The sequence below is a fragment of the Branchiostoma floridae genome, chromosome 2 (genome assembly GCF_000003815.2).
Source record: "Branchiostoma floridae strain S238N-H82 chromosome 2, Bfl_VNyyK, whole genome shotgun sequence".
Classification (NCBI taxonomy): Eukaryota; Metazoa; Chordata; class Leptocardii; order Amphioxiformes; family Branchiostomatidae; genus Branchiostoma; species Branchiostoma floridae.
In genome coordinates, this window is record NC_049980.1 from 22,064,869 (window position 1) to 22,086,744 (window position 21,876).

At 40.8% G+C, this 21,876-nt stretch overlaps 3 protein-coding genes across 10 annotated transcripts in view; 2 read left to right on the forward strand and 1 right to left on the reverse strand.

Annotated features, from left to right (window-relative positions):
- The window catches only part of LOC118409927 (pleckstrin homology domain-containing family O member 2-like), a 39,553-nt gene extending 37,219 nt beyond the window's left edge, over window positions 1-2,334 (forward strand). For all 6 annotated transcript variants that reach the window (XM_035811321.1, XM_035811319.1, XM_035811323.1 and 3 more), the window contains one exon: window positions 322-2,334. In XM_035811321.1, the coding sequence (XP_035667214.1) occupies window positions 322-1,147 (826 nt within the window). In that variant the 3' untranslated portion in view covers window positions 1,148-2,334. The remainder of the gene's footprint in view (window positions 1-321) is intronic.
- A 427-nt stretch (window positions 2,335-2,761) lies between these two features.
- LOC118409937 (tRNA (adenine(37)-N6)-methyltransferase-like) lies at window positions 2,762-7,152 on the reverse strand. The gene is made up of 6 exons (XM_035811340.1): window positions 7,011-7,152; window positions 5,147-5,280; window positions 4,841-5,018; window positions 4,439-4,596; window positions 3,878-4,300; window positions 2,762-3,207 (listed from the first exon to the last, which is right to left on the reverse strand). Exons 1-6 carry the CDS (start codon window positions 7,070-7,072, stop codon window positions 2,957-2,959), a joined length of 1,206 nt encoding a protein of 401 aa, XP_035667233.1. The 5' UTR covers window positions 7,073-7,152; the 3' UTR covers window positions 2,762-2,956.
- Window positions 7,153-7,269: 117 nt separating this feature from the next.
- Window positions 7,270-21,687, forward strand: LOC118409913 (coiled-coil domain-containing protein 87-like). Of its 3 annotated transcripts, XM_035811295.1 has the most exons (31): window positions 7,270-7,446; window positions 7,704-7,816; window positions 8,128-8,178; window positions 8,759-8,831; window positions 9,293-9,342; window positions 9,627-9,740; window positions 10,251-10,322; window positions 10,441-10,537; window positions 10,729-10,810; window positions 10,967-11,156; window positions 11,312-11,377; window positions 11,771-11,864; window positions 12,265-12,337; window positions 12,634-12,820; window positions 13,352-13,392; window positions 13,739-13,853; window positions 14,433-14,597; window positions 15,215-15,433; window positions 15,845-16,005; window positions 16,281-16,599; window positions 16,720-16,766; window positions 17,163-17,211; window positions 17,495-17,641; window positions 17,866-17,978; window positions 18,510-18,625; window positions 18,907-19,124; window positions 19,521-19,649; window positions 19,922-20,036; window positions 20,304-20,365; window positions 20,722-20,802; window positions 21,072-21,687. In XM_035811295.1, exons 2-31 carry the CDS (start codon window positions 7,712-7,714, stop codon window positions 21,231-21,233), a joined length of 3,513 nt encoding a protein of 1,170 aa, XP_035667188.1. In that variant the 5' UTR covers window positions 7,270-7,446; window positions 7,704-7,711; the 3' UTR covers window positions 21,234-21,687. The 3 variants fall into 3 exon arrangements, with proteins under 3 accessions (XP_035667188.1, XP_035667190.1, XP_035667191.1); XM_035811297.1 differs by lacking the exon at window positions 8,128-8,178; XM_035811298.1 differs by lacking the exons at window positions 16,281-16,599; window positions 16,720-16,766.
- Window positions 21,688-21,876: the final 189 nt, after the last annotated feature.

Sequence of the window (21,876 nt, forward strand, 5' to 3'; positions counted from 1 at the left end):
ACGTCCTAGCTATTAGGGGCACCTGTGTGTGTGTTTGTGTGGCACTTCATCGCACGTAGGCCTGTATTTCTAGCACACAACGTAACAGCAAAATAAGTCTTGTTCGTCTCAACACCTATCAAAATGACTCATTCTGTTAATCTTCAAAAGCACTTTTCAGAGGCTGGAAGTTCATATCCTTTTCCCTCTAGAAATGAAAATCATTTTTCCATCTATCCCTTCTGTGCACACAACCTGAAAATGGAACGTCAAGAGCAGCAGTAGTAGAAACGAGTGTCCAGCAGCATTGCCTCTAACGTTTTAAATGTTATGATTGTTTAGGAGCGAGTCACAGACACCAGATGACAGCAAATCGGACAAGGCCGTCCAGACTACCCGTGATATTGGCGTCCAGACCAGAGAGACCAGGATGCGTGATGACTGTAGGAGCAGGAGCAGCGAGAGTGGCGCCGGGGACAGGGTAACCAACAACCACGTCTGTAACAGCACGGAGAGTGTGGACTCCTTGTCGGCAACAGGCACGGACTCGGACGGGGATGTGGTGGTGGGGAGAATACGCGAACCCCGACGAGGTAGTATCGGCTCTGGCCGTATGAGGGATGCTTCGCCAAGCATCAGGAACGGTTCACCAGGCAGCAGCCCCACGAGGACTGTGTCCGAGATTAGCAAATCGATGAAAGCAGCTAAAGAGTTGCTACAGAACGCAGAAAAGGCAAACGAGGCCGCAGGACACGCGATGAAGGAGGCGTCTAAGATGAGGAGAGAGGTTCAGATGTTTGCCGAGGAAACAAGAAAGGTCCGCGAGGAGCTGGAGAAGACCACAGAATCTGCTGAGGCATCGAAAGGATCGCCACTAGGATCTCCTGAGAAGTCGGCAGACCCCGCTGAGTTACAAAAGAAGATGGAAGAGAAATATGACGAACTTAGTAAAATAACTGAAGAAGCAAAGACAATGCGGGACAGGGCAAAAGACGCCCTGTTGGCGGCTGAACGCGCTAAGGAGACCTTGGACAATGCAGAAAAGGCTCGCCAGGAGTACATGAAGCTCAGTGAGGATTGCAAGGAACTGATTGCAAAAATGACTATCGCTGAATCAAAAAAAGGCAAAGACCCGAAAGAGAAATCCCCCGAGAAGAAGAAAAAGTAGTAAAAAAAGACAACTGTCCATTCCATCCGTTTTTACAAAGTGACAAAAAGCTCGGCCCTGCAGTGTAACGTACGTAGTCACATGGATTTTTCATACGTGTATGTATGCAACATCAAGAAAGATTTGACTTAGTTTTAATACCTTGTTAACATGTTGCAAAATATATTGGTCAATCACCGCTGACAACCTGCCGTGGTGACTAAACATAGGCCGCTTTAAATACTTGTATTGTCCTAATGCACAATATAATAAGTGTACCTGCTTGAACCACCACAGCTTCACTACCACCAGCCATGTTCCGGTATTGTTTTCTGCAGTATATCTTACAACAAACTAGAAATACAGAAAGAACTTAACGGCTGGGAACATGCATAGAAATGCCTTGGACGCTATGGTCACAGAGTCGGCGTCAACAAAACCTAGCTGTGGATCCCATTGAAATCTCAGACGGTTCATTTGATAATGGGTAAATTTGTCCAGTATAGTATCAGCTGTGCCACGTGCATTTTCACACTGTATCTAGCTGAAGTATTTCTCTACATTATCCGTGTCTGTCAGTCAACCAACTTTAGATTCAAGAAAAGAACTGCACAATCTTATTTGTCTTGTGAACTTATTTGGAAACCGAGACCTTTTGAAGAGCAGCAAACTCAATTTTTATTACAAGAAAAGGCATTTTGAGCAATTCTCTTTGCATCCCTGTAGATAGTTTGATATGATATTTCCTAGATGGTCCTTGCTCAAGCATTATCAAAATGCCTCGACTCAGGCAAGTGAATTTCATGGGTGCTTTATAAATTCATACTTTAATGCTACGATATGCAAAGTAAGCCACAAAAGACATCATTACGTGTGTTATTAGGTGGTCTGTCCGAAAGTTGTGTAAGAATGCATAAGATTGTATATGTTAAGTCAGATTGGCGATGAAACTTGTTGTGCTACAACTGGTGTCTTGTGTATTCTTGGTGCGTGTCCCTCTTTGTAGACGAAAAATCATACTGAGCAGAATTACTTTCCTACCACATCAACCTGCAAGCATATTTATTTGTGGGGAAAAATGACAGCAATTGAACAGGGACCACCAAGACAATGTTACATCCACAACCTGGACAGTGCCAGTATTGCATTCTCTGCCTTGAAACAACATTGTGTGAGAAAGAAATAGTACATGATAATTGCTTTTCTTTGCATTTTGTCAGTTGCACTTTTAAGGTCACTATAAGGTAAAACAGCCAATGGCACACACAACTAAGCACTAAGGTTGTCTACTGATAGTCTACACCTTCATTGGTATTCAACATGTAACACCACCACTGGAGCTTTTCAAATTATCTATTGATTTTGTATGACCCTTTTTGGCAATGGCTCAGGTAGGAGGCATTCCCTGTAGTATTATGATCACTGAAAATATTTAAGACTTGCATCAATGCATTCCCTGTGGAATTGATTTTGTGACAGTCTTTTTTATCATTCCTTTGTGGAGGGTTTTCAGCTTGAAATGTGGAACCTACATTTACTGCCCTCCTCAAACTAATGTATAGTCTTTTTCTTCTCAAAGGAAGCCTTACAACCTGCACAAAGTATGTCATATGAAAATAAAGACATCAGCTTGCATGTTGTACATCTTTTGTCTTGTTTCTTTTTTTTCCCAGTCTGTGTGAACAAGAAAGCATTTCTTGATTACATATAAAATAAGTTGTATGACTGCAATGAATCCAGATCAGGGAATATCAGTCAGGCAAATTGCTGAGTAACATGGTACCTCTATAACAAAAGGAATCTGTTTTATGGCGTAACAGGTGAGAGGCCTTAGACACCCGATTGTAATGAGGTAGAACAGTCAGCATAACACACTGGTTGGACTCTAATTACCTCTGCAGTATTCCCATCAAACCAGCATGTCACATGTATGCTGTCCACACTGAAGAAGTACAGACGGTCCTGACACTTGTTCCTGAAGTAGGGGGACCTTGGGTCAGCACTAAGGATGTCACAGATAGCTTTCTTGGCTTCTCCACTGTCCTTGAATGTAGTGAGACTAAAAACATCTGAACCATTTCCTAAGAGACAACAAGAAAGTCATTTTAGTCAAAGTCACTTATGAATAGACAATTGTTACATACATTACAATCATTATGGCAAATCCCCATATCTCAACTGTTAGAGGCCTCACAGTTGAGCTGGTTTTATAGTTGGGAACAGCAAGACTCTAGTTCAATCCTGTGTAGAAGTTAGAACATTATTGAATTCCTGCCAACTTATCCCATGACAATCGTATGTTAATTTTGCCTTGTCCACATCATATTTTGGCTTTACAAACATCTTCTATATGAGCTAACAGAAGGCCATCTTGAGAAGCACTCGGTCGTGGTTTTGACCTAGCACCTCGTCATTACACTTGACCAACAACCAAACAATTTGGCTGACAGCTTCCTCTACTTGCTGGTTCTATATGAAAGCACAAAGCATCACACAAGGAAGCCAGAGGACTTTCCTTTACAGGATTGCAAAAGAAATGCAGCATGCAAAATGATGATTCATTGAATTAGCTTCAAATTAATGCCCAAAATCAATTTACATAAATCATTCCTACATCAGTTGTTGATAATAATAAGTATGTTGATATGTTCCTACACCTACAACATGTATATGTCCATAGTCCTTTGGCCACAAAGATGTCACCAATATCATTCTGTGAAATCCCATCATTATTATTCAAAAAATGCTCACCTTCAGAATGGAATTTTTGAAGTGTTGCTTCAGCATTTGGGGTAAAGCTAACCGTAAGTTTTTGAACAGGAGGAGAGGTGACCCAACTGGCAACAGTGACCTGTTCTGGTGTAGAAACAGCTCCACTCACACTGCTCTCTTTGGACCAGTTTTCATTGCCATGGTCATCAGTTGAGTTGTCTTCTGAAGGACTTTTCTGACGTGGCTCATGAAAGCTCAGGTTTGTTTTCACAGAGTCTGTGTCCTCTACAGAGATATCTTTATCAGCTGCATTCTCTCTACCACAGGCAATACTTGCTTTCTGCCCAGCAGATGAAGCTGTTGAACCAGCTGATACTCCATCATAGACAGGGATGTACGGCTTGATGTCCAGGATGGGTGTACCATCGATAATGTCTATGCCTGACAAATGTAATGTGTCACCTGCATGGAAAAAAACATGATTTCTTTTTATTGAATGAACTGAGGATCTGTACGTGTTGTCAACCAAAAAATTACAATAGATTCTAAATTTAGTTGGAGCACAATGACATTAGGGAAGAGAAAGGATGGGAAATGTACCTTCTACTTTGTCCAGTTTTGCCAGTGTTAGTCCAATTGGGTTTGGCCTGTGCGGACTTCTTGTTGCAAACACACCTACTTTGACTCCATCCAGCCTAGGAGGTTTTACCTTTGCTTTCACTGCTTCTCCTCCATTCATGTGGAAAACAAATAAAATCCTGAAAAAAAAATTCTTGTTCTGCTAGATGTCATATTTGAGCATGATATTCAAGGACTTACTTGGCCAGGTGTACTACGATGCAACTAGCATATCAAGCACAGGTGAGCAGGCATTCTTAGACAATCTAAATACATACCTATCAAGGAACTATCTTCTTAGTTTACTGAATGGGTAAAAAGCTCAAGCCCACCATAACCCCAAGCACAAGTCCTGTGCAAGATTCGTTGACACATTTTTCTTACCATATGTGTGAAAACTTCTCAATACCATCCAGTGAATGCTCTGGGTTATTGAATACATTTCTGGAGATGGTGAGTTTGGCCTTTGACAGGTCACAAACTGTGGGCTGTCTCGGAGTGCCTGCCTTCTGCTTGAAACAAGACTCCAAATGTCCAATTGGAGTACTCATAATTGCATCCTCTGTGAGGAAAAAAATAAAGCAACACTTTGAACCATACAAAGTGTGAGATGACCTTTCAAAAGTACACCACAAGTGTATATTAGATTATCAATAACATACAAGATATCAGGGGATATAGAAAAATTACCTGGTATGTAAGGCTTGCCAATAGCAACATCTTCAAAATGTCTGGATTCCTGGGGAGAGGTTTTTGGACGGATCATTTCTTGAATTTTTAAAACCTCTTTCTTCTGTACGCGCTTCAGAGTCTCTATCTGTTGCCTGTAGGGATACATGTCACACTCAGAACTTTGATGTTCCCACCACTACCTTGATTATGATGCACCACATTTCCATACCTAAGTTAATTTCTTTTTTTAAATCATGCTGCTGTACTGGACAACTGTACTTCACTTTAGGACACACCAATTTCATTTCTTTGTTCTTGATTTTATGGGGAAATTAATGAAGATCCAAAATCATGATTAAAAACATGCATTCTGTGATAAACCCAAATGCTACCATAGAAGTCACAAAGTCCACATATCAGACTAGTTAACATTTCAAACAGTTAATTTCAACTTTTAATTCACAGTAATCTGCAGATTTGAGGACCAATTACATAATACATCATGTACCATGTCATAGTTTCTATAATCATTGACAAATGTAGTAGTAGTACCTGTACCCATGAAATACTCTTTACTTACTTGAAGCATTAAATCATGAGAGCAGTAGAATATGCTTTTCAAGCTCTTCATATATGATATGCATAGAACACAGGCAGTAACTTTTATAGTGTTCTATTACTTGTTTGTTAACAATCCACCCATATATACCGACAGGCTTCCCATATGATGTTATTTGCACCATGTTGCAGACGCCTAATGTTACATGCTACTACTGTACTCCAACATAACCATCGGTGGATTCAAATAATGACTATGATGTCCACTAAAAGCCTGTACTAGAAGTGTTCAAAACACAGATGGATCTTGAAGGTTCCATTCAAGGGATACTTCATTAGAAACAGGTGAAAATGAGTACCAAGCTTTCTTTAAACCTTTATTTATCATGAGAAGCTCCCTTTGGTTAGGGACTCTCAGGTGGGACGTCAAGCTGGAGAGCCACACTGGTTTCAAGCTTTAGCATGTTTCTTATCAATAAGAGTACTAACGGGTCCACCAATAAGCACAGTGAAGGGGTCCACCAATAAGCACAGTGAAGGGGTCCACCAATAAGCACAGTGAGTGGATCAAACCTGTCTGTCTGGTCTTGTGCAACTTGAACTTCGAGTTAACATACAAAACTGGTGTGCTCAGCAGTTTTGTAATACAAATAAACAGACTAGGCAATGATACATGATTTAAAGCTTTTGCTTCAATCGAAAAGATTAACGGCCTATTAAACTTGCTTTAATCAGATCATTGTCTATAAAGTCTCCTATTCACAGTAGATACATGAATGTCTTCCAGAGGGGGGATAGCAGCAGTTGGAAGATCCCTCTGTCGCCATTCCTTTGCGAACTCGTCCGTTACAGTGTGTATGGAGTCCAGTGGAGCGGTGACCGTGAAGTTGAGCCCGACGTAAAACACCAGGATGAAGAGTACGGCGATAGTGAGATAGACCGGCGCGGCCAGGGCCCAGTACTTCTGCGGCCAGTAGGTCAGTCCTGCCGCGTGTAGCCACGGCTCGGGGACATAGGCCCACACAACATACAGGCCAAGGCCTAGGAACGACGCCAAGTACAGCACAAATCCATAAATAGCTCTCTCTGGGGATGGCGACGGAGAAGAAGGCATCTTCTGTTGGGTTACCAGTTGGGAAGCTGTGTGTGCTTCTAGTTCTTCCGTGTTCAGACGGTAGTTGCTGCTACGGCTGCGAAGGGCATGGACCTTTTGATGTCCCCTCCTAACTTGTGAAAAGTGCTGGCTACCTTTGCAGACTTGTTTTGAACAGACTATACCCCCGTCTTGTTGTTGACGGTATGAAAGTTACAACGCAAGGATCACCTTATATTTTTCAGCTCCTTTCTTGCCTGGGAGACTTCTTTTTGCAACAGTTGGGCGGCCATGCTTGTAACCCTTGACCCGGAAGTACATTGAATGTTGTCGTAATGACGGCAAAAAGCCGCTATCAAAAAAGTAAATGTTTACTTTAGCAACGCGAGAGTAATCTAGCATGATATAGCAAAGGAATTTTATAATTTTTAATATACAGTAGTATTTTATCTTTGATATTCTTTTCATGGTGGAGAGTGACAAATTACGTGTTGTTTATAGCACTTTTACATATAGATGCGGCTACTGTTTGTCGGTGTTCTTGGAGACGCCGAGTGTTTCCGGTTGGTGGAAAGGTGGAAAAGATGAAAAGCCCTTTCTAATCACCTTCATATTCCTTGGTTCGCATGGATTTCTTTCATAGATAGTTGTAAGGTCCTACAGAAGGGTAAGTTTTCGTTTGTGTCCTATTGCATGAGTTTCAAAGCTTAGTTTTCGTCTACGACGTTGCACAGCGGTGAAAATTAATTTGTTTGTAACAGTCCACTGTCAAACACACAAGAACACAAGGGGGAGGGAAGATTCACTTCTCCTGACCTCTGCTGGTCACTTTTGTATAACGTAAGATGATAACTGTAACTTCATTGCAAAAGGAATTTTTCCAATTCTAAAATACATACAAACGTTGATATGGTTTTCCACAGGCTGTGATCATGTCTGCCCGAAGTCTGGAGAAGCTGGGAATCCCCAGCCTGCCTCAGCCCAAACTAAGGAAGAAGAGAGGCATGTATTCTATGGACAAGGATACTATCAACAAGGTAGATGCCTTCCTTATGTCTGGATTCATTTGTACAAAGCCGGAATGCATGCCTTTTTTACACGTGTTTTGATTCACCATCAGCTGTAGCCGGCTCACTCAAATCCAATGTTAAACGTTGTTGGTAGGTTATTCGTGAAGTGTAATTCGTTGTTTTGATTATTCTACATAGCATGTTATTTGTTATCCAAAATTGACAAATCCTTTCTTTTGTATTGTCAAATGCCAGTTTGCCAAAAAGTCACAATGGAATCTCTGTAATACTGACAATGACTAGATAATGTCAATCATTGCTTTGTTTTCTCCAACAAGCTCAAACAACCCAGGCCCGTTCCTCTTTTGGTTAGTGACATATTTCAGAAGGTTGGTCAAGGAGTTTTGAGCACGGTTTGGTCCACACACCTACGTACGCTTCATTGTGCCAATCAGCACCATTTCTCTTGTGCACTAGAAGAAATAGCCAACAAAATCACATCGTGATATTCGCATACATGCAAAATGTGACAAAATTTAATGCATGCATGCTTGTATAGTGTTGCATCTGGAAAGCCTGCTTTACACATATGTTTCTGAGTGGGCTTGGAGCGGCCTCAGTGGCTTTATGTCAACTCAGTGACTTTGGGTCGACTCAGAAAATGTGTGTATTATAATCAAGCCATAGTTTGTCAACTGACTTGCAATAAATGACTGCCCAATCATTAAGATTTTTTGCAGCTATTAAAATCAACAACTTGCATGAGCTTTTCTGATGATTCATGGCTGTCTTTGCACCTTCATCTGTTAAAAAATAGCAGAGATTTCGAGTGAGTAAGGAAAAGTACCTTCAAAGTCACTTTCTGACTTTGAAACTGTCAGTTACTGTCTCCATTTTTTTTGTATAAAGGTGAAATGGGATTTATCCCTAACAGTATGACCAACTAGTCTGATGTGGTTTTTACCATAGGAGGAAATAGAACAGCAGGTGACAGACATCAAGGTGCCGCTGACTCTGTTTGCTCCATTTCATCATGAGGATGGTAAGTAGTGAACAGTTGAACTTCTCTTGCATCACCATTTGGCAGAGTTTTAACTTGCAGAGCAAGATGAGTTAATGCTCAAACCACTTACCAAACTGGGATCCAGGTAAAAAAAATAAAAAGTGTATATTGAGAAATGTGCACAAATTATGCTAATGACTAAATTTGTTTTTGTTTTTTGTTGTCTTTTCTATCATACTTTTCATTCTTGCAAACTGCCCGGCTGGGCGCTGGTTTGGAAAAGTGACCCTAGTTTAAGAAATTTAATGTGAGGTAGTTGAGGGTTGTTTGATTTCTTGATGCCTGATTTCCTCAGGTAAAGTGTTTCTGTGATAAATGTTCTCAATTTCTTAAAGTTTTGTTTTTTGTCATTAACAAATGTGTTTTGTTAATTTTGTTATTAAAAGCTGTGTTAGATGGTATTGTATTTTTGTCACAAACTGTCTTGTATCTATTTCCAGAACCGCAAACGGAGGACCTTGAAATCGAAAGGCCTGTGACCCCCATTGATGTAAGTAGGCAATCTTAACTTTTTTGGACGAGTTGGATTATCTTGGTAACCCCCAGGTCATTAAGTACTAGAGCAGCTAAAACATCAATTCAAGGTAGGAAAACTCTGGTGCTATGTATAATTATGCAATGAAACAGAATTGGGCTAAACATACAACCTTAAAAATGTTTTTCCTTACTATGATAAGATGAAAGGTATTCTAGCAGGTAAAGAAGTTATTTTAGGGCTCATGTAGGTACTTTAATAGAGAGAAACAAAACAATACTTGTGTTGGATCTTTTCAGGAGAGTATCAAGGCCCCACCTGCCACCTTTGGTGTTCTTGCTAAGCTGGTGAGGAGGAGGATCTGTGTGAGAACAGACATGAGGCACATCTCTACAGAGGACCAACAGAGCCTGGTAGGGACGGAGGGTCTGGAAAGGCTTAAACAATCATACAAAACTTTGTTTTTGTTCTGTACTTATGAGTCATATTGGTAATAATGTGAAGAATTTTTTGAAAGTAAAATTTGAATTATTCTTTATAAATTAGTTTACATTGAGCATTTTACATGTTGTGTTCTGTGTAAGGTACTGTAAATGCAGAAATGTTCGCGGTGGATTAATGTTCGCGGTTTTCACGCTGACCACTCACCGCAAACTTAAAACCACCGTGAACATTTTTCTAATATGGTATTAGATTGCAGTCTATCGTGTTACCGCAAAATTAAAACCACCGCGAAAGGTCCATTTTCATGCTACCACGAAATTAAAGCCCCGCGAACTTAAATGCATTTACAGCACCAAGATTTTGCTGGTAATTAAGTATAAACATGAAGCTCAGAGAGTAGGAAAAAATCTGTTACACGTATTTACTTTCCTTTGTCAATTTCTGAAATACATGTACCACAATATTATGTTGTCTTGCAGGGTGGGATTATAATGGGGGAGCTGAATTCCATCTGGCCTGATATCAGAAGACAAGTAGATGATCCCTTTTTGGTAAGTAGTTGGAAGATTAATGTCTGTCAATATGCTCTGATGTCTCCCTCTCATTTAAATTTGAAGGGACATTGATATTGTTCCTGTTGATGATACTGAGAAACTGTTTCTTTTTTAGTCTGCAGAACAGAACAAGGAGCTGCAGAGAAGGATAACTGTCCACATTGTCACTGTGTGTGAACAACTGTTCCTCCACTATCTCCAGAAGGCTGAAGGTAGGGACGTCAAACAACAGTGGTTAAAACTCACTTTGAATTATTATACCTTTTCAGCTCCTTAGTAAGAAAGTGAAAATGTAGTCCTTGTGTAAATGACACAGTTTGCGAAATGGTTTACCTGTAGTCTCTTTTGTAAATTTTTTTTTGAGACAGATTGATTGTCTAAATTTGTACACTTGTCTCAACAGTTTTAAACAGAAGGGGAATATTCAGTGGCCCGGCCAACATGAGCCGTCTGAGGACTCAGCTAGGGATTGATGCCAACAAGTAGTAAGTAGACACAGACATTGTCATATGAATAATGGGTCCATTGGTTTAGTATGGTATCAAGTTCTTAGACTGTCAAGACTTGTCTTTTTATGACATTGACCTGAAGAATATTGAAAAATTGATTTTTTAATCATATTTATTCCTTTTCTTTATCAGTTTAAACATCCTTGCCATCCGGCGCTACATAGTTGGAGACATGAGGAAGAAACCAGGTGACGCAGAGGCTGACGTAAGTGACTCTGGATATGAATATTCGTCGCGGGCCCCCACCACAACCGTTTCTCCGTCCATGTTGGAGAGGAAGAAGAAGAAACTGGGACTGCAGCCGTTATCCTACCAACAAATGGTACAGTCTTTGCTTGTTTTATTTTATTTTACAATATGTTTGCAAAGGAAAACGTGTTGTTTACAGTTTTACCTGAATTTTCTGCATGCTGCTAAAGTTTATAAAGACCAATTTGGCAGTACACTCAATCGAGTCAATGCACACTCTTGTTGCAGCTGGAACTGAGCAGACCACAGTCAAGGAGGAAAGTGAAAACTAATACGGAAAGGGAAATCCGAGATGTGAGTAGCTTGAACATTAACCATTATGTGTCTATCTGGTACCAGTATGCTTTAAGGGATTATCTACTGGAAGTGGCAGGGAGAAGCAGTTACATGCAATTTGGTATCCTAAGAATTGTGAGACAAAGATGATAGCGCTGTTAATTATTGCAAGTATTTGTATGTTTACGTTATGTCATGTGTATACTTTTATATATGTCCAGGAAGACTAGCAGTGTACAATATTTAGAATTTTGTATCACAGCTAATGGACAAATAAAGCCTCTCAAAGCCTCTCTCATAGTGAATTTAAGCCTGATCAATATTAAGAGAGCTACTATAAATATCCATATACACTGTATTCCTATTTCATCAGTATTTGTTTTAAGGCATGCTGAACTTTTCTGTTAACAGATGTATAATCAGATGCCAGTGATTGACACTGAAGTCCTTGAGGATCTCATTCCCCGCCCACCTTCAGAGTATGAGGAGGGGTATGAAATACCAGGTAAACTTGATCTGGATGTATTTATTCAGACCCTGCTTGATATTAGATCTTGCAGTGTTTTAGTATAGGAGCTGGTGTAACAGGCTAGAATATATCCTTGGCCAGATTATACCTGGGCACATTCTTGTCTGGGTATATTCTGGCCTGTTACACCTGTATGGTTAAATGTCTTCCTTTACTTATAAGAGTTTGTAGGATATACAACAGGTTTTCAAAATTTCAAAGCTTTCTGTCAAAGGATTGGGTGAATAGTTGAAATTCTAATCATGATTGTGCACTTTATAGAAGTTGGCTCATTTAAAATTTCACTATGAAAAAAAAGGTTACCAGTTAAGTCATGGACAGATATGTGACAGCACAACTGTTATAAAAAGATTCTGTACATTTCTTCTTGTTTCAGATGTCATGTCGGTGCACAGTCGAAGTCAGATGACTCTGGCTAGTGACAGAAGTAGCCAGATGGACATTGGAAAGTAAGTTGTTTGCTGCATTCTTTCGATCAGAAGAAGTATGACTATAGGTACATCAAGTCTGACCACCCCCATGTGACTTAACTTGGTAGTTCCAGAAGGACAAACTCTCCCCATCCTTGTAAGAATGATGTAGCACTGGTTATTTGTAAACCCTTTCAGTATATGGTCAATAAAAGGATAGACAATGTGATTGTAGCAGGACTTTTACAAACCATTTGGATGTTCTCATAAGATACTATAGTGTATCTAGAAAAAACTAAACATTGCTTTAACCTGTAAAACTTGCCTCCTCACAGGAGACTTGCAACTACAGATGACATCTTCAGACTGCAGAAGTCCCAGTCCATGCCAGAGCTGGATCCAGGGGAAAACCTGTTGGAAGAATTGAGTATTCAGCTGAATGACAAGGGCACGTCTGTCACCATCGACTTCCAGCAGGAAAGAAGGGCTGCAACACCAGACGAACCATTGGTCTCAAGACCCGTAAGATCCGCTGAACCCTGTTGTAGTGTCTGATACTCATAAATTTCTTTTAAGTAACTTTGTAATACATAATTTAAGTAACTTTCTCATGCATATCAGTAACACACATGCATTCAACTGTTCAGATAAAGACCAGAGGTCTCTTCATATTCTCTTTTTTTATTATTGACTAGATTGTTACATTATTGGCATATAAACACAGCAACATTTTTCCATGTTATCCTATGTTACCTCAGTCATTCAATCAAATATGAATTTACTGAAAGAATTAATAAGCTGGTGTATCTAATTTGATCCATATTCTACATGACTTGGTTAAATGTATGGAAAAATGTGAAAATGGGTTAAGTTTAAAAAATATGGAAATAGGGAAAAATCCTGCATTTGTAAGCTTTATTAGTTACAATTTCTCCCTGATACTTAAACCTGTCATTGATTCAGATTAGGTGCCAAAGGGCACTTAAACTAAGGGAGAAGATTACAGAGTCAGTAGCTTTGTTTTAGATGACACTGTTTCTTTTTTTTACTCAGGATGCAAGAAAGCCAACCAAAGAGGACGAGGAACGAAAAAAGTGAGCATGTCTAAAATGTTCTGTAGTTAAAAGTAATATTTAGTATCCTTCCAGGGGTTGTATCCTTCTAGCGGCAATAGTTAAGGCCCTATTTCCTAGGGGCAACAACTCTTCCATCAACTGGCATCTTTTATCTGACATGTATATAAAATAAAGGCATGCCATCTAAACATGATCCATCATGCAAATACCATTAGCAATACAGTTGGAAGTTTCTATGCTGTTTTGGACAGAATTTGGCATGATGCAGTAGGTTATACAAATGTATAATGAATTAACATTCTATAGACATAATGGTTGTGCAACACTCATCAGTAACCTGTTGTTAACCGTCCCGTCCTGGTAGACTGGACAGCAGACAGTACCTAGCGGATGACCTGCAGAAGCTGGTAGCTTCCCGAGCCCCACAGGAGCCTGTAGAGGGAGACCAGGATGAAGAGGACCTGCCTCCACTTCTGCAGGTCAGTCAACCTGCATACAGTAACACACAACAAGGAAGTTGTGTGGTAGAATGAAGTTCGGAGGTCAACTTAAAGTTTGTTGGGCCATTCTGTTGGAAAAATGTGGGGAAAGGTGGGGAGTAAACTTTCTATAGCCAACAATGTGCAGGGCTGTCTCCAACTCAAAAGATTTTTTTACTGTCTGTAGTTTGACATGGAGCACCAAAGGCATAGGGTTTGTGGGGGAAGGCTTTGAGCTATGTCCAGTATTGTGTTAGGTGGTGTGAACTAAGATATACAAAGTTGTACAAAGTTAGAGCTAACTACAACTTACAGTGAGCAGGGGAGTATCAGAAATACATGATGATGGAGCCACAAATAACTTGGTGATATTGCTAATTTAGTACAGGGATGGGTGTACAACAAAGTACAAGGTTAAAAACAAAGTAAGGACTGTGACACATGACTTGGCCTGTTAACTTTGTACAGGGGTTGGGGACGATGGTTCAGCTCTCTGAAGGGCTATTTCCCATATTCATTCATTCATCTATTATACGTTCATTCATTCTTTCTGTATTTCATTTTCTCTTCCTGCATCAGGCCACCACAACAGGTGAGGAGTCTGAGGAGAAACAGCAGGCGCTCCAGGCCAGGCTCCAGGAGCTGGAGGAGAAGGAGGCCAGGCAGAGGGAGGAGGAAAACATTCCCCTGGCACAGCCCACACACCCCCAGCCTGCAGTGGTATCTACCAAGATATCAAAGAAGGTCGGTAGTCAAGTTAAAATGAAAATAGAATTAAGACGAGCTGAAGGTATAGCTGGGGCAGTCGTTCAATCTACAGAGATTAGTTGAAGTTTAGACATCCAATAGAACATATTGTAATGTAAAATTAGTCAAGTAACTTGATAGGTCCTCCAAAGAATAAACAATTTCAGATAGCATCCATTCAGCTTTCACCATTGACTGAGAATGACAATTTTTCAGTCATTGTTGACCCAGAATAACATCTTGCAGCAGATTTCTGCATTATGAAAAAGGGCCGGATACAAGCTTCAATGGGCCAATCAGAATGGGTTCGGATATACTATGACAAAGCCTTAGTACTGTTGAGTACAATATTCATGCACTTGAGGATTGGGTCAATGGTACTTACCAGAATGTAATACAGACCGAGGGACATAATTTTCCTGTAATACAAGTTATCGTCAAGGTGACCAGCTGTTGGAATGGTAGTAGATTAAATTTTAAGCTATACTTTTCTGGTGCTTTGTACATGTACATACCAGCATATCTTCCTTGCTGTTTTGCTTGTCTGAATTACAATGAATGTTATGGCCGATCTGTAACAATCCTAACTATGTGTAATGACAATATTTCTCCAGATGGTGGTGAGGACCAGTGACGTCAGGGTCAGTGAGAGGGTCAGCCTGTCGTCCCTCACCATTCAGCGGTCAGCGACTCTTTACAATGACCTTCTTGGGCACATTACCCCCTCTGACATCAAACACCTGGACAGGAACTTGTTTCTGCACAAGGAGATCAACGATGTGTACCAGGAGATCATGAGGACTGTGCCCTCGGACCATGTGCTGTTCGATCAGGTTTGATGTCTTGATTACTGACAGTAGTTCTAACACTTGCAGAAACCCTTTACTTCTCCAACAAGTGTCTTTCCCAAGGACTTTCCCAGGTGTGCCAGGAATCAATCCTGTGACCTCTTGAATTAGTATCCTCAGCCTAGAGACTTGGCCATTTGATGACATTCTTTGTGTAGAGTTTATTCCTTTTCATATACATGAATGTAAGTGCTATGGCTAGAATAAATCTGTTGAAAAGGGTACTCTACAAGCGTGGCTTGGACGTCATGTTTTTGAAAAACAACTGGAAAAAGCTATAAGTGAGTCATAAAGACATGCTCAGAATTACTACAGAGGCCATTGAGGTTTCATTGACCTTGACCTGTAAATTTTCTAAGGGTCTAGGGTTATGCTCAATCTGTCTTGTCATTTCAGGATGACATTGTGGAGAAGCATTCCACCAACGTGGACGTATCCAAAGCCGTGGCGTCGTCGACCCTGTCCAAGCGTAAGAAGGACCGCATCATCAACCCCAGCCTGCAGGTGGGGAAGAAGGCCCCCTGGGGCGAGGGGGAGATGAGAGACTGGTCCAAGAGGTAGGCATAGCTTTTATTTCCATCTAACTCCTTTCACTGAGCATCCCATCACAGCACATCACTGTTGTGAGATGTCAAGGTCCAAGAATCCCATCTTTGTTCTATATTTTCTCAAAGTTCCCTTTTATCTTCAAGTTGATCTTGATCTTGCTTGGTTTTGCATTGTCATGCATTTTCTACATTCTTCAAATGATTTTAAGAACTCCTTTTTGCTTTTGACCTCCATAAGATTTTGAGTTCAAATGTTTTCTCTATTTGCACATTTTCTCTTCCAGTGCTGTGTTTGCTCAGAAAGTTGTGTTATGGGGGAAAGAGCAGCAAAGGATAAAGCAGAAGAAAATCAATCGCCGCAAAAGAATAGTTAGAAGGGCGTTGCAGAGAGGCAGGCTATTAGCTAAAGTTAAGCTGGCCATGGGTGGGAAAAAGAGCTTTGGGAAGCCTCAGAATCTGGTAAAATTCTTAGGGAAACCTCAAGACCTTACAAAGACCTTAGGGAAACCTTGGGATCTGACAAAGAGCTTAGAGCAACCACAGGATCAGACAAAGAGCTTAGAGCAACCACAGGATCTGGCAAAGAGCTTAGGGAAACCTCAGGATCTGACAAAGAGCGTAGGAAAACATCAGGATCTGACAAAGAGCGTAGGAAAACATCAGGATCTGATAAAGAGCGTAGGAAAACATCAGGATCTGATAAAGAGCGTAGGAAAACATCAGGATCTGGAGGTTGCTAGACAGTCCTTCAGGCAAAGCAGTGATGCTGGGTAAGGTAGTAAGAGGAGTTAGCATCTAGTTTAAGTAACTAGTAGTACGAATTTGAACTTACATAATTTGTGTCCTTCCCTATGAATAGTTTACCTCATGTACTTAGCTGGTCCTTTAGAAATGCAACACACTTATTGGGAAGAATATGGGTGACCTTGTGTACTGTGTCCAATCGCATGGCACTGTTGACAGGTAAAAAGTTATTATATGATCATTGTTCCTTGTCTCAAGTATAATGCTTTTTGGTTGTCCATTGATCTGCTTACCTCAAGTTATCTTTTACTTTGTTGTGGAGGCATGTTAAGGATTATACTAAAGCACTAGGGGATTCTGAAAGATGTGTAATGATAGAAGATGCTGTACTAATGCAACTTTGTCTCCTTTTTACTGAGCAGTCCTGTTATACAGGCACCTGGCACAGCAGCAAAACCAGGACCTGTCATGGTAGGTTAGGCCTCACACTTTTTGTGACTTCTATTGTGGTAATGAACTCACATGACAACAGTCGACTTTATGTAGAGTGTTAACACCAGACACTCTAATGTGGCATGCACCACCTAGCAATACACTGAGAAAACTCTACATAAGGTATTTCCTTAGAAACTTAGAATGAGGAATTTGCATTTTGATTTATCAAACTTTGTCAACTAGCTACACTAAAGCCACTGGAACATAGTAATTCAAGACTTAAATCTATAGCACTCGACTCACCACCTTCTTTCCACAGGACAAGGACATGGAGACCATTTTTGCCAGCCTGCCGCCCTCCCAGCACACGAGTGACCAGAAGTCGTCCCGGGCATATGCCTCCTGGCTGGCCTGGTGGAAATCCACCATCAACACTGACGACTATCTCAAGTACCTGTCCACACAAGTAAGAACTAGCTTAATCCAAAAACTCCCAAAAGGGGCAAGAGCAATATGCCACATTAGGAAAAATGGTGGATTCATACAAGGTTCTACAGATGCATATTTCAAAAGCTCAAAGTTAAATGCTTTTAAAATAGCAATGTACATCTAAGCCCCATTATACATCTGGATGCTTTATTGTTGACTTTTAATATCAGCTCATTGTGATGCAAATCCTGTCTGTTCCAGGAGTCAGACTTCATGGGCGTGGTGTTCCATTTCTACGACAGTGAGGAAAGTGAGGATGAGGAGGAGACGGAGCAGGGGAAACGTCTCACCAGCAAGAGGCAGCAGCAGGCACTGTAAGTATCAGTTACTGTTACAGTAGCTTCCATTACAGTACTGTGAATCCTTTCTTTTGCAGTCACTGTGTTTTTTTTGTGCATTTTTGTACAGTGTACCTCTCCATTATGATTTCTTGCCATTATAAATATGTCTTTCCAAATGTGTATTACATTTCTACTACTGTGTTATAGCCTGGTTTCAACATCTAAATTTATAACATTGCAATGTTTGGAGTGTTGCTATGTTTCTGAACCCAGTACACCTTTTCCAGATTTGAGCTTTGGTAAAAGTTTTAAGGCTGTCCCGCTCTCAAAAGGAGACTATTTAGTGTCCTTGACTTTTGCTTTATTCAAATTGCAACAGGAGCAATACATGTGGACACTAGGCAGCTAGCTGCCTGGTAAGCCCTGACTATCAGGGTAACACTAACTGTGTTGGTCATGTAGTGTTGTTTAGAAGTCTAGCAGATGAAGCTAGAGAGACTCTCACACAAAGTATTGGCACATTTCTTACCCTCCATACCTAACTGCCCTACCTTGTCCTCCCAGTGAAAAGGAACAGAAGATCGAGGAACTTCGTCAAAAGAAGTCAGAGTTTGTGTCAGGCATGTGGAATGTCAACAGTGTGCTGCTAGGTGGGCTGGGTAGAGACCCGTTAGTGGAAGGTATGTACACTGGGTTTGCCAAATCCAAATCTTGTGACATTGCTTTGGCCAAAGACCCTTATTGTAGCTTTGTGCCCAGACAGGCTAGGTACAGGTCATCTTGACCTTGATCTAGTAGCTACAGGTACACACCAACAATCAGTGATTTACTATAAACAAAATTATTCACATTGCTTCTCAAAGGAGATATATGAGCCTGTAAGGGCATTCTGTCAGACTGAGTTGCAAGTAGCCTTTTGGCATGAATGTTGCAGTAAAGTTGTTATTATTGTTTGTGACAGATGACGAAGGGTACCCATCCAGTTTAGAAGAGACTCCACGAGCAGACAGGCTGCAGGCTTCCCCGTCGGGACTGTCCCCAGGACGGTCCTCCTCCCACCTGACTTCTGCTCGGTCACCTTCGTCTCTGGGCGTCCCCTCCCAGAAAGGCTCTGGGTCCAGGACAACCACAGCAGGAACTAGTAAGAAGTCAGGGGAAGGGGAGGACAAAGAGCCAGAGGTGAGTGGTGTCAGGGAAATCCGTATCAACATCTTTCTAGTAATCATCCTACTCTAGCTCTGTTTATTCCTTTGATTGTTTCCCTGCAGCACAGTCAGAGTCTATCTAATAATAGACAAATGATTTGCATATGGATATTCCCCTAAATTATAGGCGAGAGTTGTAATTAGCTACGAGTCACATTGTCTTCATAAGAGCATGGTAACAGGGTTTGAAATTTCAACCCTTATTATGCCATTTATCTGAATATGGGCTAAAGGGCAAAATGTTTTAATGGGAACGGGGGCTAGACTGGAGTGGCGTGGATGTAACCATTGGCCTCTGATCATTATTTTGGTGACTTTTCAAACTTTGAGATACACACACGTGACAAAAGTTCCTGCTGTACCTGTACAGAAGCCGGTGGAGCTGACCGCCCAGGAGAGGCTGGAGAAGGTGTGGTCAGACCTACAGATGCCGGACGGACAGAAGCTGGACATGGCCATCAAGTACAGCTCAGATGCTTACATCGTCAAGCTTCCTGAGGTAGGGGATGAGTTGACATTGGGCCAATAACATGTGTTTATCTTTCATAGATTTACCCTGTGATTGGTCCTCATAAAAATTTGGAAAATGTATCCTTCGCTCCTCATTCAGACTCAAAGAAAGCTGTGTTAGGCACAGCCCAAAATGTACATTTTTCTTTGATTTCCTACACAGACTTGATCATGATCACAGGCTATCTATGCACATTCCTCTACTCTTATCAGCATGAATTGAATGAGACAGGTTAATAAATTTGATGCTTTTGATTTCAGTCCATCAAGGCATGGGAGAAGGCCACATGTCTGATCTTACAGCGAGAGGCAGCACTGTCCCATCTGGAGAGGTTTGAACGGCAGGCGTCTGATCCCAACAGGTTTTTTGAACGAGGTACTAGGTCTTTGTGGCTTAGATTTTTATAGTTCATCATGTCTTTTGGCACCCAGGAAGTATGTTTTGGACTCTAATGTACAGGTGCTGCACAGTGGCAAGCTGTACTTTGATATATAACGTTCTTGGTTAGAATCATTATGAAGACCTCCATGTAAAACTATATCTTTGAATTTATACTTCATAGGGGAACCTTGGCACAACTTTTGATTCTTTACATGGTCCAGTACCTTTTTTTTTCTAATGAAATATTTCTTCTACTTAAAGGGTACAGAGGTTCATCTGTGGCCAGAATGGAAGAGTCCAAACAACGAACAGAGCTTCTAAGGGTAAGAGTCTATGATAGACAAGGAAGGATGCTTTTACAGGAGACTTTCTTTACATATAAAATATGTTGCCACGTTTTTCTTCAGGTTAACAGTTGTGCATGTTTTCTTTTGTTGTCCTTCTTTCTTACAACTATCATATTATATGACATTTAAGGAATCTTCTGAAGATGAGTTCTGAATCAGGAATTTACTCAACACCACTATGATTTGCTGGTCTAGATTTAACATTGGAATTCACTTTTGTATGGCTTTGTATCAACAAAATAGGAAATACACTACATCAATCATCTTTTATTTCATTTTTCTCCGAACACTGACATCTTATCCTATACTAATAATTTTCCCTTTGTCCACAGCGTCTTGATGTCCTGGACAAGAAGGCTGGTGATGCTGTGAAGAAAGTGGCCACAAATTTCCAGGATAGCATTTCATTTCAGGTACAAATCTCTGTTGTAAAGCTTTATAAAATTCTGACCTTCACAAACGTGCCTTTCTAAAAAGAGCACAAGGTAAAGACATTGGATTATATTCACTCTATCACACTGGGTTTAGCAATACATAGATTTTACTCTCAGACTTTGTTTTCATGCTGATCGTTTACTATCAGACGAGTTTAGTATTGCACTTTTTACATCAGCCAACAAACTGAATTGTTATTTCCTGTAATGCTTCTGACTCTGAGAGTAAAATATCTTTATCCCTGCAGGGACGACCATATATGGACAAGATGAAATGGGACCGAACGGAGATGTTGTATTGGCTCCAGCAGGAGAGGAGGGAGCAGGCTCTGGAGATAGGCATGATGACTCAGGTACCGGTCAAGGTGGCCGAACTGGCTCCCATACAACTGTCCAGGCCTGTTCTGTAGGAGTCACCCGTGCTAACCAGCAGAAATGATTCTGATTGTGGATTCCTGTGTTTGTGGTGAAGAACTGTTGTGAAGGCAACTTGTTTTAGTGGCTAATATACAGAATTCTGGTGAAAAACCCGTCCAAAGAGCACAGATGTACATGTAGTGTTACAATCAGGTAGATTGTGCCAAAATTGTTAAGGCCCATGTCACAAATCTTTACCGTCTGAAAATATTAACAGCACTCCTAGTATTTATTGTAACAAGTGTGGCCATGTGTGAAAGCACTCTTTGTGTTTTACCTTTCATCATATTTATGTTGTTCTTGCAGAATATGATTCCATTGTCCATCCATCAACTGTACAGATGTAATCTATCAATTATTGATCTATGCAATACTGTGACTTGATTTGTGAAATCTTCTTGCGATCCTTGTAAACAAAGATGCCTTCTGATGAAGACATTTAAATAATGCTGTGCCTTGTGATCTTTTAGTAGTGAAATCAAGAGGAGTTTGCTGTGGAAGGGCCCTTAGGGAGTAAGGCAGAGTGAAACAACTTTCTATTGCAAGCTCCCTTTTGCTGGTACATGTGTTAGAGAACCTTAATCAACGTTGAAAATTGCAAACCAGCCCCCCCCCCCCCTAAAATAAAAGCCATCC